This window comes from Dryas octopetala, chromosome 7 (assembly GCF_963921425.1).
Source record: "Dryas octopetala chromosome 7, drDryOcto1.1, whole genome shotgun sequence".
Taxonomy (NCBI): Eukaryota; Viridiplantae; Streptophyta; class Magnoliopsida; order Rosales; family Rosaceae; genus Dryas; species Dryas octopetala.
Window position 1 is genome coordinate 1,653,942 of NC_141372.1, and position 18,343 is coordinate 1,672,284.

Here is an 18,343-nt window from a genome sequence, read left to right on the forward strand (position 1 = left end):
ATTCTCTTAAAACTTGTCAATAAAAAATTGCTTTGAATTTGAATAAGTTGGATAGCATGTAAAAATCCCAACTGTCTATTTGAGCCAATAATCATTTCAAGTTTCAACAGTTCCTGTAGCAGCATCTTTGTAGACTCTGTTTCCGATCTCATCCTGGGTTTTGCTCTCAATTAAACTAGTGATCTATGAAAAAGCACAATTCTCACCCAACTACTCTTTCCCTTCCCAAAGTAAAACAGTCTGATAAAGTTCCACGTATGTTGTCTTTGATTGGGTGAAACCTTAAGGAATGTACTCAGCCAATACAAAGTGGTACTTATCTGACTATGCCTAGGACATAAAACAGTCCTTTACAGATGTCTTGCCTTCAGTTCCCTTATATAGTTATATAGATATATATATATTTTTTTTTTCTAACCATGTCAATTTTCCAAGGATAAGTATTAAGTAGGTAAGTTTTCTTTGAACATAATCATGCCAATTTGGATTCTATTGGGTGTTGAATTATGATGTAGCTGGAAACCAATCTGTTTTCAATCATGATTTTGATTAAAGTTTTCTTTATTTGGTAAGCTTTCATCAATCTGGCTTGTTTTCTTCTTCTTGTATTATCAAAATATATATTTTATTAATATAATAAAGATATAGATTCACTCCATCGTAAGCTAACACTATGAAACAAAAAGAACCAAGCGAAACAAATAAAATAGAATGTTGAACCTTTGGGGTGAGCCAAAAGGCCCAAAGCAAACCAAAACAAACTTGTTTGACTCACTCAGTTTGCAACAGTTTTGCTTTTGCATAAGACCTCAGTGACTGCACTGTTTTCTTGCTAAATTGGCAGAGCATAAATGATGAGCTTTAATATTAGGTGGGATAAAATATAAAGAAAAGGTTGAAAATTTTAATACCAATAATTATGACAAACCTTAGATTAGATGGAAATCTGAGTAATGTGTTCTGACTTTTGTGTTCATACAAAGTGCAAAGTGCAAACACAAGCAGATCATATATTCAATATGCAACTTGCTTGGTCGCTTTTCTTTATGTATATATTGGTCCTCATTATTTGTGTATTATGACTATCAGAGATAAACAATGGCTTAAGCACCTGTCAAGGATTAAACAAATAGTTAATGCATCTGGGCCGTCCACCTCAGCATCTGAACCTCCCTGTTGGGCGGGCCCAGATGTTGTGCAAGGCCTGCACCACCAGTCCACTGTGTCTGAATCCCGATTATAATAAATGTTATGTAAAAAGTCGAAATACCCCTGGCTCGGCTGGTCATCATCCCAACGTTTGAAAAGAAGGTGGCCTTTGCGTAGCTGTCCATTTCAGGATATTGGGTCTACCAGAAAAGACAAAAAGTATTTGCCTTTTTAGGTAACGTAGTATTATATCATACAACCGCACTACTATCTTAAACTTGGACCTGTCCAATCAGACATTTACAGGTCAAGAAACACCACCAGATCCATCGCATTATAGTGGAACTGTGAAGTAGGAGATGAGAGCTCAGTAGTGGCAGACTCAAGCACGTGTACGTAAGGTCTGCAAGCACCTAATGACTCACAAGGGCACCAGTGACATTTCGCATCCATAAGTACTGTAGCTTACAGTTTGATAGTGATAGACAGAGAAGCATAGCCCAAAGACCAGCAGTCCAGCGCTTCAAAAATACTAAAATAGTCTTAGAAAGAGAATTACTAAAATATCCCTGCCTACACAGGCAGTAATAAGTAATTGTCGAGGAATATGCCTCTTTAGGCATATGAAAAGGGCAAATACGAAAGTAGACAAGGTTTCCAAGAGAATCACACGAAAGCCACTGAGGCTTGGAGCGTGGACAAAACGTTTAAATTGTCCACATTCGGATGCTCGTCCTTATCGGTTCAGTGGCATTACCGTTAATTCAAGCATTATCAAAAATGAAAATTCTATACATTCTCAACAAATTTTTTATTTTACCCAACACCAATTTAATACATAAACGGACAATTATGTCCTATTTTAAAATGACCATTAAGGACATTTCATTAAAAAAAAATAATTTGAATCTTCTTTTCAAACCCAACATTTCATCTATTCTTTCTCCTTGCAGCACCACCTCCTCGTGCCCCCGTCAAGACCTCCCTGCAGACCACCTTCCCCATCATTTCGTTTCCATAATCCACTTTCTCTCTCTCGACTACTCCACCTTGGCCAAGCCAGCTCCCCGCCCCACCTAGCTCCTTTTGCCTCTCCTCACTTTCTCTCTCATCTCTCTCAACTTCTCCCCGCCCTACCTAACTCCATCCTTCCCAGCCCTGACAGACTCCACCTCCACCTCCCCCTCCCCCCTTCACTCGCCACCACCCAGCTCCCTTTGCCTCTCCTCACTTAGGTGGCCAGCCACCCACACGTGCAAAACAAGCTCGAACAAAAAAATTCAGATGGCCGATTTGGCAGAGAACCACTGAACATCCAAGAAACGTTCAACAGGTACCCGCCGAATAATCATGTTAAATTCAGCGGATGATTGTCGAACAAAACTACCAGTTTTGACGCCGCCGAACAATGTTATTATATTTGGCGATTAACTCCCGAACCAAACTACTATTTTCGGCAGACCAGCGCCGAACGAGTGTGAGCTGTGCACGTACTGGTGGTCGCCGCGGACGAAAATGGCACAACAACTCTGCATGGGGTGGTTGATTTCGCGCATATGGGGTGGCTGACTGGTTGGTTTCAAGCATAAGGTGGTTACTGGAGCTGGACAGAGAAAGAGAAAAGGAGAGTAGAGAGAGAGAGAAGAGAGAGAGAGAGAGATAAAAGAAAGGAGAAAGAGAGGGAAATGGTGGGGTGGTCGCCGGAGTTGGTCAGAGATACAAAGGGAGAGAAAAGAGAGGGAATGAGAGAAAGGGAAATGGAAAAGGAGGGATGGAAAGAGGAAAGGAGAAAGAGAGGGAAATGTGGGGTGGGGTGGTCGCCGGAGTTGGACAGAGATACAAAGGGAGAGAGGAGAGAGGGAATGAGAGAAAGAGAAAGAGAAAGGGAGAGAGGGAGGAGGGTGATGCTGCGTGTGGTGAAGGAGATGGAGTAGAGAGAGAAGGTGGTGATGAACAGTAGAGCTGTAGGGGTAGATAAGAAAAGAAAATTAAAGAGAAGGTTGAGTATTATTAATAAGGGTATGATAGTAATTTAAGTTGGGTAAAATGAGAAAATGTTAGTTTTAACTTTTAAAAAGGTGATAGTTGGATAAATTAAGAAGTTGGGTAAAAAAAAAAAATTTTGAGTATATTACGTATGTAAAGAATTTCCCTTATCAAAACTAGAAGATATAATACGAAAAGCCCAAACAGTCCTGCGTTTCAGTGATTAGCTTTGTTCATCAGGGGCATAACTGTCTTTAGAGGTAATTATGGAACGTTGATGTCTTTATATGAAAAGGTTTACTGTTTAGTATAATAGAATAGAAAAATAGTTGAAACCTTTGCGCTAAAAGACAAGCACCGCCTAGTCCGACTTCCTCCGACAAATGTCATCTGCCCGGTTATTGCGACACGTGGACGGCCCAAATCTAAACTATCAGCGACAAGCTCAGACTTGGCTCATTGGGATCGGGTATATCCCCTAACCCTAGTTAAAAAGTAGCTTCGAAGCTTAACCATGGTTAACTGCCGCCGCTTTAACCATTTTTTAGATTAATTTTATTTTGTTTTTCTCTATCCGTTCAAATCTCTCTCTCTCTACCTGTATCTCACTCTCTCTCTCTCTCTCTAATAGTTTCATTTTCCAGTTATGGAGCCGCGCCGCCTAATGGGACTTTGGATGTCCGGCCATCACCTCGATGACTGAGTTGAATCGGTGTTCTCGTTGGTCTTCGTTGAACAACAAGCAAGAGAGAGTCTAGTAAATTAAATTCGAGCAAAATTTGGTCGGTTTTCTTGGGAATTTCTCATTTCCCGGGAAACAATCAGAAAGCGTCTTGGTATTCTCGAAGGCCACTGGTTTTTAATCAGAATCGAAACCCTAAGTAGTCAGCTTCTTCGAAGCTTTGAGCTCAGAGATTGAATAGTAGGTAGCGAGCTAGCAAAATGGGGGAGCTGGACAATTCCTCACCAGTGACACTTTCTACAGCTTCTGGCGAAGCCAGGTTATCTTCCTCTGCTCTCCAGACCACGACTCTTCCGGTGGAGCCTCAAAAGAAAAAGCGAAACCTCCCCGGAATGCCAGGTATATATATAAGATCGATCGCCAAACCTTGAAGTTAGATTAGACTATTAGAGTCTAATTTTTGCTAATTTCTTTTTAATTCGATTTTCTTTCAGATCCCGAAGCGGAGGTCATCGCTCTGTCGCCGAAAACTCTGCTCGCGACGAACCGTTTCGTGTGCGAGATCTGCAACAAAGGGTTCCAGCGCGACCAGAACTTGCAGCTCCATCGGCGAGGCCACAACTTGCCATGGAAGCTGAGGCAGAGAACGACCAAGGAGGTCCGGAAGCGGGTCTACGTGTGCCCCGAGGTCTCGTGCGTGCACCACAACCCGACCCGAGCCCTCGGCGACCTCACCGGCATCAAAAAGCACTTCTGCAGAAAGCATGGCGAGAAGAAGTGGAAGTGCGAGCGGTGCTCGAAGAAATACGCCGTACAGTCCGATTGGAAGGCGCACATGAAGACCTGTGGCACCAGAGAGTACAAGTGCGATTGCGGAACTTTATTCTCAAGGTTTCCCATCGTCCTCGTTAACTTTGATTTCTTCGTTTTAATTGGTGTATGTGTTTGGTTCCCGAGAAAAAAAAAAAAAGCTTTCCTTTTGGCTACATATTGTTAACGTTGTCGTTTTGCTTGATGTTGAATTAGGAGGGATAGCTTTATAACGCATAGGGCTTTCTGCGATGCCTTAGCAGAAGAGAGTGCCAAGGCTCAAACCCTAGCAATTAGCTCAGAGGGAAATCCTAATTCCAATGGGAAAGGTTTGGTGGCTTCGCCGCCTCCACCGCCACACACACCGTCCAACACTGTGGTGTCTCCAGCTTTGTCTATTCAGAGCTCAGGTATAATTTCATAAATCAATAAATGTGTTTTATTTTGTTTATGTATGAATGTCATGATCATGCTACATCGTTTCTTGTTTACACGTAGGTCAGACCTAGCTAGGGAGTTTTTGATACGTAAAATGGTTATTACAGTACTTGTTTTTTGTGTAAATATTATTGCAGTTTTTTTTTTTTGGGCCCGCATTATTGCAGTACTTTAAACGTGGATAAATGTTAGGTACAATGAATTTTTATGTTTGTTTTATGTAATTATCATTATTATTGTTATTAGGATTTTTTTTTTAGTTGGGAGAGTGTGCATTGTGGGCTACCCAGCAATTGCATTTCGTAGTCGGAGTTAATCAGAGATTATCAATTTATCATAATACTGTTAACAAATAAAGTTATGGATTCAGTAGTAAATGCGTACTCGAACTTCATTTATAACAAAATATGTTTATGAAAGTTTGTACACCATAAATTTTGGTCCTTGTGGAAGAATCGGATCCTTTTTGAAGCCTAGGCTGGTATTTCATGTCATTGATTATATATTTTTTAAATCTTGTAGTTTAATAGGCTGGTATTTATGGCCGTGTTCTGTCTCTTCTTTGTTGTCGTTCTCACGTGGGTTAGAATAAAATGCAACTTTCTGAGTAGAGAGAGCGTAGTACTATTTGTCTATGACTATGGGGATGCACGGGTGATAAGGGAGCTCAAGAATCGAGGGAGAGTTAAAAGCATAAAAGAGAAATAAATTGAAGAAAAAGGATGTTATTATTGCCTCTCCTTTCTCCTTTTACTTTATAAAACTTAAGCTTTCAAGTTTAAATTTGTTTCTAACGAGGAGGAGTTGCCAAAATTTTAAAGCTGCGCCTTTTTTAATTTGGATTTCAAATTTTCAACTTGACATTGCCTGTATATCTTTTGCTTTCAATTTCTTTAATTAGTTGTTGTTCACGATATTATAATATTTATGGTTCCTTGATTATATGTCTTCTGATCGTCGCAGAATTGCCAGAAAATCCAATACTCTCGCCGCCAACGCCGGCTACAACATGCTTAACCACTGCGGCAATTACTGCTGCTGCCACCTCAACCGGAAATTGCAGCAACGGTAGTAGTGTATTTGCAAGCATATTTGCACCTTCCACTGCCTCAGCAATCTCACAGCCACCGCAAGCATCGGCATCCTCATTCTCCAATCTAGTCCCCGCCTTGGGCCGCTCAGATGGGTCCACAACAATCCCAACAGTTTCTGCCATGGAACCCACGTCCCTCTCTCTCTCCACCTCTCTTTACCTCTCCAGCAATGCATCCTCCTCCCTCTTCCCAACACCTGACGGCCACCAAGACCCCCGCCACTACGCTCAGCCTGCCCCCATGTCCGCCACCGCATTGCTCCAGAAGGCAGCCCAAATGGGCGCCGCCGCATCAAACGCCTCACTGCTCCGCGGCTTTGGGTTAGCCACGTCATCCTCATCTCCAGCTCATCAAGATAGTACCGGGCTTGGGCCTGAACTTCCATCCACTACGAGTAGTACTGCCCGATTGACTGATCTAATGATGGGCCCATCTTCGGCGTTTGGGGATCAGCCCATGACGCGTGACCTTCTTGGGTTGAGCATAGGTGTTGGTGGTGGCGGCGGTGCTTCCACAGGGGGACTTTCGGCTTTGCTCCATTCATTTGGTGGTGGTGGTAGCGGCGGCTACAATGTTGCAGCCAGAGAGTCATGGGAAGGTGCACAAGATGTAAAGCCCAATGGGCCGGCCTTATTCTAGAGCTAGCCTCATTTTCATAGGTGAATGGGGCAATTACTCTCACAATGGACTCTAGTTGGCACTCCTGCATTTTGAAGATGATTTTCTACTGGAATGAAGTCAGATGAGGAAGGATCAGAGACTTGCTTTTTGGTCATCTGTAATTTGTGCTGATACATAGTAGTAGACTAGTAGTCTAGTAGTGTAGAATCTGTAGATCTTCTTTATTTTGTGATAGATGCTTTGCTTCTTAATCGTTTTGTTTTGGCTTTAGGCAAAGTTCAATTGAATTGTAGGTGATGATGTGAATAGCTTAGCAAGTGCAGCACAAAGGGAAATGTACGTAAGTCGAAGTGATAGTGGTTCCAATGTTGATTATTAATTCCTTTTACTCCCCTTGTGTCATTGCTCGACTAGTTTGGTTGTGTTTTGATGTAAACGGTGGTGCTTCATTAATGGCCACATGGGACTATGGGAGTGCTGTACTGATGGCGGTGTACGACTGTATGAGGTGGTACGGTGGTCAAATCAAAACTAAATTGGACCTGGTGGGTTTTGACAGTGCTTAATTGTGTGATGTTGGTGGGTCACCGCTGGGTCAGTAGAGTGAGTTGGTAGATGCATTTGTTTCCTACCGACTGCTCAAGTGAATGCTGGCTGATTGATCACTAGTTACTAGTGGGCCCGTTTGGTTTTATGGTAGTGACAGTGGTCGGCGCCGTGGTATCTTCTCGTCAAAACTCAAAACGGTGGGGTGAGGGCATGCAGATCGAGCTAGCTCCATTATTTGGTACAAAACGGTGGTACAAATCCATGCCCCACCATTCATTTCAAACAAATGAACTTATTTATTATATAAATTGTGCTTATCTCTTAATGATTTAAGTGAGACATAATAATGTATACACTAATTACATAAAAATCTTTCTCAACAAAATATATAACTTAAATATTTCAAAATCTATCTTGTCCTTGTTCTTCGTGTGTGTTTGTTTGACTTAACAATCCAAGTAGGTGAGGCATCATGATTATCCAAGTAGACAGATAACGACACATATTAATTGATTTCATTTCTGTATATAGGTAAAGTCCCAGTCTGCTAGAGTGGTAGACAATAAACAAACTACAATGAAACGGGTACATGGAAAGTTTAACTGAAATTGAAAATTTGACTAGGCTTTATGACCAATAATAACAAATGCCAGGGTTGGGCCGGGTGCCAGAATAATAACAATTAAAGAATAAGCATATCATATAAACAATTAGATTACGCTTCTATAACGTAACCACTAACATTAAAAATTAAAATTTCTCTCTCCGAAACCGAAAGTCATCGGATTGTCACTCCACTCAGTCCTTTTTAAGTAAATTAATTAAGCAGCTTCAGTCGTTAGCAAAGTAATTATCTTACAATCTATAAAATTCAACGCTTCTTTTCACATGAATCCACGATCTCACTTCTAACACTGTGCTTCCCTCTTTCTGCTTCTGAAATTTTCATCATGCATCTTCTTCTCCTTCTTCTGCTTTTCCTTCCTCTTATTTTCCTCTTCAAATTTGTCTACTCAACCATATGGGTCCCATGGAGGACACAAGCACACTTCCAAAAGCAAGGTCTGAAGGGCCCTCCCTACCGTCCGATCTTCGGAAACTCCGCCGAGATCCGCCGAATGTTCGCAGAAGCGCTGTCCAAGCGAGTCCCTTTTGACCACGACATCCTCCAACGCGCGTCCCCATTCTACCACACCTGGTCCCGCATGTACGGGAAGAACTTCTTGTACTGGTTTGGGCCCAGGCCCAGGGTGGCAATAGCCGACCCAGACATGATTAAGAAAGTCCTTGTCAATTCGAGTGGGTCGGTCCAAAAGACACCCTTTACCCCTCTAACTAAGACCCTCTTTGGAGAGGGTGTTATTGGGCTTGAAGGTGATGAATGGGCTTTTCATAGAAGGATCGTAAACCAGGCCTTCAAAGTGGAGCAAGTCAAGGTGACCACTCTCTATGAACCCATTTAATATGCCCAATGGGCTTTTCTTTTTAAGAGATTAATATATATTCTTTTAATTTATTTTTAATGCAGGTTTGGATGCCAGAAATTGTGGAAAGTACTATGAAGATGTTGGAGAAGTGGGAGGGTATAAGAGGAGGGAGAAATGAGTTTGAGATGGATGTGCATAAAGAACTTCACCAGCTTTCAGCGGATGTAATATCGAGGACAGCTTTTGGAAGCAATTTTGAGGAGGGAAAGCGTATTTTCAAATTACAAGAACAACAAATGCATCTTTTCTCTAAGGCAGTTAGGAGCATCTACATTCCTGGATTCAGGTGATGACTCTTCAATTTTCAAATTTAAAGACAAAATGTGACTGATTCAATTCAAACCTCCATGTATCTGCTTAGTTTGGCTGAACTAGAACATGAAGGTTGTATTGCAAGTAATGGGAAAGAAAAACAATTACTGCAATACTTGGTATAGATAATTACTATCAGTTTTATAGACAAGCAGAGAGAGCATGTCTTCTTTAGTGTTATACTCCTAAACGAGGTATTCTAATGTGGACCATGCGGTTATATTGATAAAAGAAAACTAGGATTTTATATAAATAATTGGAAGGTAATACTATTTGTAACGCATTCACTGATCACAAAGAAGAGTCCACTTTTATCAGCAAATATGTTACATGTAGAAGTGACCATATTTAACAAATTGATGTCTTAATTTTTATGAATGTTGAAGCATATAGGATTTATGTTGTTCTTAATTCAACAAAGCCAATTCTCATTGTATTATTTTATACGCAGGTTTTTGCCTACCAAGAATAACAGAGAAAGGTGGAGACTAGACAAGGAAACTTGTGAATCAATACGGATGCTGATCGCAAATAATTGCAAAACAAGTGAAGATTCTAGAAATCTGCTTACCCTGTTAATGTCTTCTTATAAGAATCAGGATGGTGAAGAGGAAAAATTAGCGGTACAAGAAATTATAGGTGAATGCAAGACATTCTACTTTGCGGGAAAGGAAACGACTGCGAATCTTTTGACTTGGGCACTTCTTCTTCTCGCGCTGCATCAGGACTGGCAAATCAAGGCTAGAGAAGAAGTAATTCGCGGTTGTGGAGACAATCAGCTCCCAGTTGCAGAGAATTTGAATGACCTTAAGATTGTAAGTTCAGTATCTCAGTGTCTTACTAGGTTTGTTGGTGCCTTCTATATATGAAAGTATATAAATTACTTAGAAATTAAATTTAAGTAACATCTTGTTTATTGAACAGATAAGCATGATTGTTAATGAAACACTTAGGCTCTACCCTCCTGCTGTGATGCTGATGAGGCAAACATCAAAGAAGGTCAAGCTTGGGAGCCTGGATATTCCTGCAAACACACAACTCTATTTGGCCTTGACTGCTGTCCATCACGACACGGAGATATGGGGAGAAGATGCAAATGAATTCAATCCATTGAGGTTTTCAGAGCCTCGAAAGCATTTAGCCTCATTCTTTCCATTTGGTCTGGGGCCTAGATTCTGCCCGGGTCAAAATTTAGCTTTGGTCGAAGCAAAACTAGTCTTAGCAATCATCATCCGCCACTATTGTTTCACGGTGTCACCAACATATGTTCATGCCCCAATGCTGTATATAAGTTTACAGCCCCAACATGGCGCTCAAATCCTCTTTAGCAAGATTCCAAATTGAAATTTTGGAGGGGTTTATATATATCTTCTCGTACAGCAAAGCCTCAAAACACTGATCCTACAGTCCTACTGTAACCATGAGCTGTATCCTCTGCCAAGAATGGCATGCTGTTGTATTGATAATGATGACCATATTCAACTCTTGTTTTGTTGCTCGAGGAAATTTAAAATGAAAATTACAAGAAAGTTTTGTCATCTTATAAGAAAATTACAGAATTTAAGTGACAAAATTGTCCAGTTCGGTAGCAGTCTGTTTCAAAATTATATTTATATGATATAAATTGAAAATGCTTATTTAGATGCCCCTGCTGGCCCTCCACAAGAAAACAGTCACCACAAACCATGTATGCTCAAATTTTACTATTTTCTAATCATTTGTTTATCAAAAGATAACCTTTCCTTACATCACTTCAATAATTCAATGTATGCTACCCTACGTAGATAATGTATGCTCTCTCTCTCTCTCTCTCTCACACACACACACTGTCTCTGCGACTTTGTCTTATGTGTTAGCCCTGTCCCTCTTCAGTAATGTAAGAATATTAAGCTAGTTGTTCTAAATAATGTAAGAACATATAAGTTTGTGTTAAAAAAACAAATTATGCTGTTAAGTAATAAGTAGCCTCTACCCTGAAGAACTCTCTCTCTCTCTCTCTCTCTCTCGACTCCGTACTCTGTTCTATTCATTTGGTGATGTTAAATTTGACTGTTTTTATGTGAGCATATGCATGATGCTTCTTCTTGTTCTTGTCGCTTTTCTTTTTATCCTCCTCTTGAAACTTGTGTACACATTCATATGGGTTCCATGGAGAGTTGGGAATCACTTTCAAAGACAAGGCATAAGAGGCCCTGCCTACCATCTAGTACTTGGAAACTTGCCTGAGATTGGCCGTCTGTATGGAGAAGCTTGGTCAAAGCCAATCCCGTTCTGCCACGATGTCCTCAACCGCGCGTTACCATTTTACCACACATGGTCCCGCATGTACGGGAAGAATTTGTTGTACTGGTTCGGGTCGATTCCCGCGCTTGTACTTGCGGACCCGGATCCGATCAAAGAGATACTCATGAATGGGTCGTATGAGAAGAGCGGGTTTAACCCGTCCACTAAAATGCTCTTTGGACAAGGCCTTATTGGGCTGGAGGGCAAGACATGGGCGCTTCACAGGAGGATTGCCAACCGGGCCTTTACTATGGACAGAATCAAGGTGATGAATTATGATTTATCTAATACTATTTTAAAGATTTTTTATTTATTTATTTTTACGATATGGGGTAGTGGGATTGAACTTGGTGCATTATAAGTAATTCTATGGACATTCCAATTGAGTTACTCAATAACTGCCATATTTATTTACAAGATTATTAGCATCAACATTTTATTTTAATTATGCTTTTTTTTTATAGGCATGGGTGCCAGAAATTGTGGCTAGTACCACGAACATGATTGAGAAATGGGAGAATTTAAGAGGAGAGAGAGATGAATTTGAGATAGATGTTTACAACGAAATTCATGAGCTTTCAGCAGATATGATATCCAGAACAGCTTTTGGAAGCAATTTTGAGGAGGGAAAGCGTATTTTTAAATTACAAGAACAACAAATGAGTCTTCATACTAAGGCAGCCTCAAGTATTTACATTCCTGGATTTAGGTGATCATCTATTTAGTTGTTAGACATAAAAAAGATTCATTTTGAACATATTTGTGATTTATTTTGATGTCTGTTTTGTTTCACTTTTGTAACCTACACAGGTTTTTGCCCACCAAGGATAACAAAGAGAGGTGGAGACTAGAGCAAGAAACTCGTGAATCAGTGCGGATGTTGATCGTGGCTAATAGAAATAAAAGAGAAAACTCGACAAATCTCCTTAGTTTATTAATGTCTCCTTATAAACGTCAGGATGGTGGAGAGGACAAAATGGATGAAGAGGAAGTCATAGACGAATGCAAGACCTTCTACTTTGCAGGAAAGGAGACAACTGGTAATGTTTTGACTTGGGCTCTTCTTCTTCTAGCAAAGCATCTAGATTGGCAATTCAAGGCCCGAGAAGAAATACTACGCATATGCAAAGACACTGGGCTTCCAGTTGTTGAGAATTTGAATAATCTTAAGATCGTAAGTTTTCAATGTTTGACAATATAATATGTTAGATCATATGATAAAATCACGTTTCTCATTTAATACTTCATGTATCCTAATGTCTTAATTATTTCTTTGACCTTTTTCGATCAACAGATGACTATGATAATCAATGAAACACTACGACTTTACCCTCCAATTCCAATGCTCATGAGACATACATCTAAAAGGGTTAAGCTCAATAGCAATGGCCTGGACATTCCTGCTGATACAGACCTCTATGCGGTCTTAACTTCTGTGCATCATGACACTGATATTTGGGGAGATGATGTTTTTCAATTCAACCCATTGAGATTTAACGAGCCTCGAAAGCATCTAGCCTCATACTTTCCGTTTGGGATAGGACCTAGGATTTGTGTAGGTCAAAATCTAGCAATGGCTGAGTTGAAAATAGCCCTAGCTATGATCATTCAGCAATATTCTTTCACAGTGTCATCGACATATGTTCATGCCCCAATTATGTCCATTACCTTTGCGGCCGCTCAATATGGTGCTCCAATTCTCTTTTGTAGGATCTCCGATTGAAGATTTCCAGGGTTTTGTTTGGTGGTTTTGTGCTTTTATGCATTTAATTATCATTGTATATTGATGAAGTGTACGTGTGACGTTGAATCTGAATCGAGCATCATTATGCAATAAAACTTTGGCATGCAATTTCAAAATATGGTATGTACGCCTAGTTTAGGTTTCTCAAGCTCATGTTCTTGTAGATTTGTAGCATTTCCATTCCAACTAGCCACACAGTTCTGCTGTTGAAAACAGAATACATGAGTATTATATGCCAACCAAATGCTTGTAATTACCAAATACACTTCTTAGTTCTTACTAAATCAAAAGGAGAAAGATGACACATAATAATTTGGGCAACATCTCAACGTTTAGCATTTTCTACCTTCATTTCCTTTTCAAGATTATATTTTGTTTTCAAAAAGCATGGAGAAATGGTACCAATGGGCCGGCCTTGCTCTAGGGCCCACAATTGTTTTTTGGAGATGATTTTCTACTGGAATGAAGTCAGATGAGGAAGGATCAGAGAGACTTGCTTTTTGGTCATCTGTAATTTGTGCTGATATATAGTAGTAGTCTAGTAGTGTAGAATCTGTAGATCTTCTTTATCTTGTGAGAGATGCTTTGCTTCTCAATAGTTTCGTTTTGGTTTTAGGCGAAGTTCAATTGAATTGTAGGTGATGATGTGAATAGCTTAGCGAGTGCAGCACAAGGGGAAATGTACGCAAGTCCAAGTGGTAGACTGGTAGTAATTTGAAGTGATGGTGGTTCAAATGTTCTGCTCGGTCTGTTTGTTTGTCCAGTTGGTAGCAGTCTATTTCAAAATTATATTTACATGATATAAATTGCAAATGCTGATTTAGATGCCGATGCTGTCCCTCCACAAGAAAACAGTCACCAAAAGCCATGCATGTGTGCTCAAATGTTACTATCTTCTGATCCTTTGTTTATCAAAAGATAACCTTTCCTTACATCATCTATAATGTATGCTACACCAAGTAGATAATGTATTTATTCTCTCTCTCTCTCTCTTCAGTAATGTAATAAAATTATGCTACATGATGTAGGAACATATAAGTTGTATATTCAAGTGTATAAGTAGACAATGTAATTAAGCAGCTTCAGTGGTCAGCTTCTTTTCACATGAATCCACAATCTCACTTCTAAAACTGTGCTTCCCTCTTTCTGCTTCTGAGATTTTAATCATGCATCTCCTTCTTCTGCTTTTCCTTCCTCTTATTTTCCTCTTCAAATTTGTCTACTCAACCATATGGGTCCCATGGAGGACACAAGCACACTTCCAAAAGCAAGGTCTGAAGGGCCCTCCCTACCGTCCGATCTTCGGAAACTCCGCCGAGATCCGCCGTATGTTCGCAGAAGCTCTGTCCAAGCGAGTCCCTTTTGACCACGACATCCTCCAACGCGCGGCCCCAAATTACCACACCTGGTCCCGCATGTACGGGAAGAATTTCTTGTACTGGTTTGGGGCCACGCCCAGGGTGGCAATAGCCAACCCAGACATGATCAAGGAAGTCTTTGCCGAATCGAGTGGGTCGATCCAAAAGATACCCTGCACTCCTCTAACTAAAACCCTCTTTGGAGAGGGTGTTGCTGGGCTTGAAGGGGATGAATGGGCTTGTCATAGAAGGATCGTAAACCAGGCCTTCAAAGTGGAGCAAGTCAAAGTGACCACTCTCTATGAACCCATTTAATATGCCTAATAAGCTTTTCATTTTAGAGATTAATTTTTTTTATATATATTTTTTAGGGTGATTTCGGTATTAGTTCATTAATTTTTTTATTTTTTTAGAGTTTAACACCATTACTTTTTTTTAATAGTTAAAATCCATATTTAAAATTCTGCTCCATGTAAGATAACAATATTCCATTAGATCTCTACTATTTACAAATTGTGCCACTATGTAATTATTTTCAAATTGTGTTACTCTTTAATTGCCATTAATTCTCCCATTAGAAAAAAAATGAATCTCCTTCCATTTATTTAAACACTTAATTTAAGGCACTTTTTATGGTGTGATATATATATAGATATATTTTCTCATTTGATCAATATATATATATATCTTTTTCAGACCATGATTGAGTCAAATATAAAGAATCTACAAGGAGAATTATATGTAGGTTCATCATTATAATGTAGGTGTTTTAATTCATATAGGTTCTTTAATTTTTGTAGGTTATTTATCACTAAAAAATAATTGTATGTAGGTTCATTAGTTGTTGTAGGTAATTCATTTGTTAATGATTTAGAGTTCATTAAAATTGTGTGTATGTTCATTATATTTATATTTTTTTTTAGGTTCAATCATTATATATTTATGAGAATTATTTGTAGGTTATTTATTTGTTTTAATTATTAATATAATTCAAAAAAATCATATATGGGCATTCATGATTGACAATAAAAAAAAATGTTCAACAATGAATCATTAGCATTTAAAGCACAAAAATTGTAAAGAGTAAATACAAATGTTACCAAAAATAAAAAGTCAACTAAAGAAAAAACATTTTAAATAGGAATGGGGGCATATGAGGAATTTACAAAGTTTAAATTTAAAAAATAGACTTCTATTTGCTACCTTTTTTTTTTTTTTTTTCCCTTTTTGCACACCCCTTCTTAAAAAAAAAAAAAAAAAAAAAAAAAACCCTAAGGGAGAAGACCATATACCCTCATCTCTTTTTCCTTTTGCACACCCTTCCTAAACCAAAAAGAAAAAATACACAGACAAGCATGCACCCCTCCCCGACCACGCTGAGGAACCCACCACCATTGAAGCCCACCACCGCCAGCGACCACCCACCCTCTCCTTGCCCCTCTTTCCTCTCTCAATTTCTCTCTCTTTCTCTCATTCCCCCTCTCATTTCTCCCTTTCTCTATGTCTGTCTGTCCAACTCCGACGACCACCCTTCCTTTTCCGTCTTTCCTCTCCCTTTCTTCTTGGTGTCTTGGACGGTGGCTGCCGCTTGGACGGGTTTGGCGGACCAGTGCTGAACCCCCTGCAATTTTTTTGTTGTTGAAAGTTTTGGCTGCAGTCTGCAGGGCGAGAGGAGAGAGAGGAGGGGCTGAGTTGGGTTTCAGGGAGAGAAAAATGAAAGAGAGAATGAGGAGGGGGAGGGCTCGGGGGGAGGTGGTTAGGGTGGGCGGAAGAAGAAGAATAAGAAAAAGAGGAGATGGAGATGGGGATGGGGTGTGTATGGAGGGGATAGGGTGTGTGGGTGAGGGAAGGAGAAAGAGAGGGAAAGAGGGGAGGGGCAAAGTAGTCTTTTTTCTTGGGTTTTTTTAAAGGGTGTGCAAAAAGAAAAAAAAATGCAAATAACAGCACTCTTAAAAAATCTAAAAATAGAAAGAATGATGAGTTGGCAAGTGGTCAAAGGGGTTAACACACGAAAATAATATCATGGGTTTTAGTGTAGAAAAAATGAATTTGAAGGGGATTTTCCTTATTGACTATATTTTTTTATGCAGGTTTGGGTGCCAAAAATTGTGGGAAGTATTATGAAGATGTTGGAGAAGTGGGAGGGTATAAGAGGAGGGAGAGATGAGTTTGAGATGGATGTGCATAAAGAATTTAATGAGCTTTCAGCGGATGTGATATCGATGACAGCTTTTGGAAGCAGTTTTGAGGAGGGAAAGCGTATTTTCAACTTACAAGAACAACAAACGCATCTTTTCTCTAAGGCAGTTAGGAGCATCTACATTCCTGGATTCAGGTGATGACACTTCAATTTTCAAATTTAAAGACAAAATGTGACTGATTCAATTCAAACCTCTATATATCTGCTTAGGTTGACTGAACTAGAACATGAAGGTTGACAGGTTGACAGGTTGTATTGCAAGTAATGGGAAAGAAAAGAAATAACTGCACTACTTTATATAAAAAATTGCTATCAGTTTTATAGATAAGCAAAGTGAGCATGTCTTCTTGAGTGTTATACTCCTAAACTGTGATATGATGTATTCTAATGTGGACCATGTGGTTATAAGTTATAACTATAATAAGAAAAACTGGGACTTTATATAAATAATTGGAAAGTAAAACTATTTGTAACATTGATCACAAAGAGGAGTCCACTTTTATCAGCAAATATGTTACATGTAGAAGTGACTTGATTTAGAAAATTGATGTCTTAATTTTATGAATGTTGAAGCCTATAGGATTTATGATGTTCTTAATTCAACAAAGCCAATTCTCATTGTATTATTTTAGTGCGCAGGTTTTTGCCTACCAAGAATAACAGAGAAAGGTGGAGACTAGACAAGGAAACTTGTGAATCAATACGAATGCTGATCGCAAATAATTGCAAAACAAATGAAGATTCCAGAAATCTGCTTACCCTGTTAATGTCTTCTTATAAGAATCAGGATGGTGAAGAGGACAAATTGGGGGTACAAGAAATTATAGGTGAATGCAAGACCTTCTACTTTGCAGGAAAGGAAACATCTGCGAATCTTTTGACTTGGGCACTACTCCTTCTCGCGCTGCATCAGGACTGGCAAATCAAGGCTAGGGAAGAAGTAATTCGCGTTTGTGGAGACAATAAGCTTCCAGTTGCAGAGAATTTGAATGACTTTAAGATTGTAAGTTCAGTATCTAAGTGTCTTACTAATTTTTTTGGTGCCTTCTATATATGAAAGTATATAAATTACTTAGAAATTAAATTTAAGTAACATCTTGTTTATTGAACAGATAAGCATGATAGTTAATGAAACACTTAGGCTCTACCCTCCTGCTGTGATGCTCATGAGGCAAACAACAAAGAAGGTCAAGCTTGGGAGCCTGGACATTCCTGCTAACACACAACTCTATTTGGCCATGACTGCTGTCCATCACGACACAGAGATATGGGGAGAAGATGCAAATGAATTCAATCCATTGAGGTTTTCGGAACCTGGAAAGCGTTTAGGCTCATTCTTTCCATTTGGTCTGGGGCATAGAATCTGCCCGGGTCAAAATTTAGCTTTGGTCGAAGCAAAACTAGTCTTAGCAATCATCATCCGCCACTATTGTTTCACGGTGTCACCAACATATGTTCATGCCCCAATGCTGATTATGAGTTTACTGCCCCAACATGGCGCTCAAATCCTCTTTAGCAAGATTCCAAATTGAAAATTTGGAGGGGTTTATATATATCTTTTCGTACAGCACAGCCTCAAAACACTGATTCCTACAGTCCTACTGTAACCATGTCCTGTATTCTCTGCCAA

General features: G+C 39.6%; 4 protein-coding genes across 4 annotated transcripts; all 4 read left to right on the plus strand.

Moving 5' to 3' along the window:
* Positions 1 to 3,723: 3,723 nt before the first annotated feature.
* LOC147278259 (zinc finger protein GAI-ASSOCIATED FACTOR 1-like) lies at positions 3,724 to 7,172 on the plus strand. The gene is made up of 4 exons (XM_086250432.1): positions 3,724 to 4,216; positions 4,312 to 4,708; positions 4,844 to 5,037; positions 6,029 to 7,172. Exons 1-4 carry the CDS (start codon positions 4,078 to 4,080, stop codon positions 6,796 to 6,798), a joined length of 1,500 nt encoding a protein of 499 aa, XP_086106558.1. The 5' UTR covers positions 3,724 to 4,077; the 3' UTR covers positions 6,799 to 7,172.
* Positions 7,173 to 8,190: 1,018 nt separating this feature from the next.
* LOC147278260 (cytochrome P450 734A1-like) lies at positions 8,191 to 10,698 on the plus strand. The gene is made up of 4 exons (XM_086251694.1): positions 8,191 to 8,765; positions 8,858 to 9,102; positions 9,580 to 9,943; positions 10,053 to 10,698. Exons 1-4 carry the CDS (start codon positions 8,280 to 8,282, stop codon positions 10,470 to 10,472), a joined length of 1,515 nt encoding a protein of 504 aa, XP_086107820.1. The 5' UTR covers positions 8,191 to 8,279; the 3' UTR covers positions 10,473 to 10,698.
* A 495-nt stretch (positions 10,699 to 11,193) lies between these two features.
* On the plus strand, positions 11,194 to 13,134 carry LOC147278261 (cytochrome P450 734A1-like). The gene is made up of 4 exons (XM_086252342.1): positions 11,194 to 11,676; positions 11,876 to 12,120; positions 12,222 to 12,585; positions 12,706 to 13,134. The coding sequence occupies exons 1-4, from the start codon at positions 11,200 to 11,202 to the stop codon at positions 13,132 to 13,134; spliced, it is 1,515 nt and encodes a 504-aa protein (XP_086108468.1). The 5' UTR covers positions 11,194 to 11,199.
* A 1,034-nt stretch (positions 13,135 to 14,168) lies between these two features.
* LOC147278262 (cytochrome P450 734A1-like) lies at positions 14,169 to 18,332 on the plus strand. Its single transcript, XM_086251695.1, has 4 exons — positions 14,169 to 14,801; positions 16,604 to 16,848; positions 17,353 to 17,716; positions 17,826 to 18,332. Exons 1-4 carry the CDS (start codon positions 14,322 to 14,324, stop codon positions 18,243 to 18,245), a joined length of 1,509 nt encoding a protein of 502 aa, XP_086107821.1. The 5' UTR covers positions 14,169 to 14,321; the 3' UTR covers positions 18,246 to 18,332.
* The last annotated feature ends 11 nt before the right edge of the window (positions 18,333 to 18,343 follow it).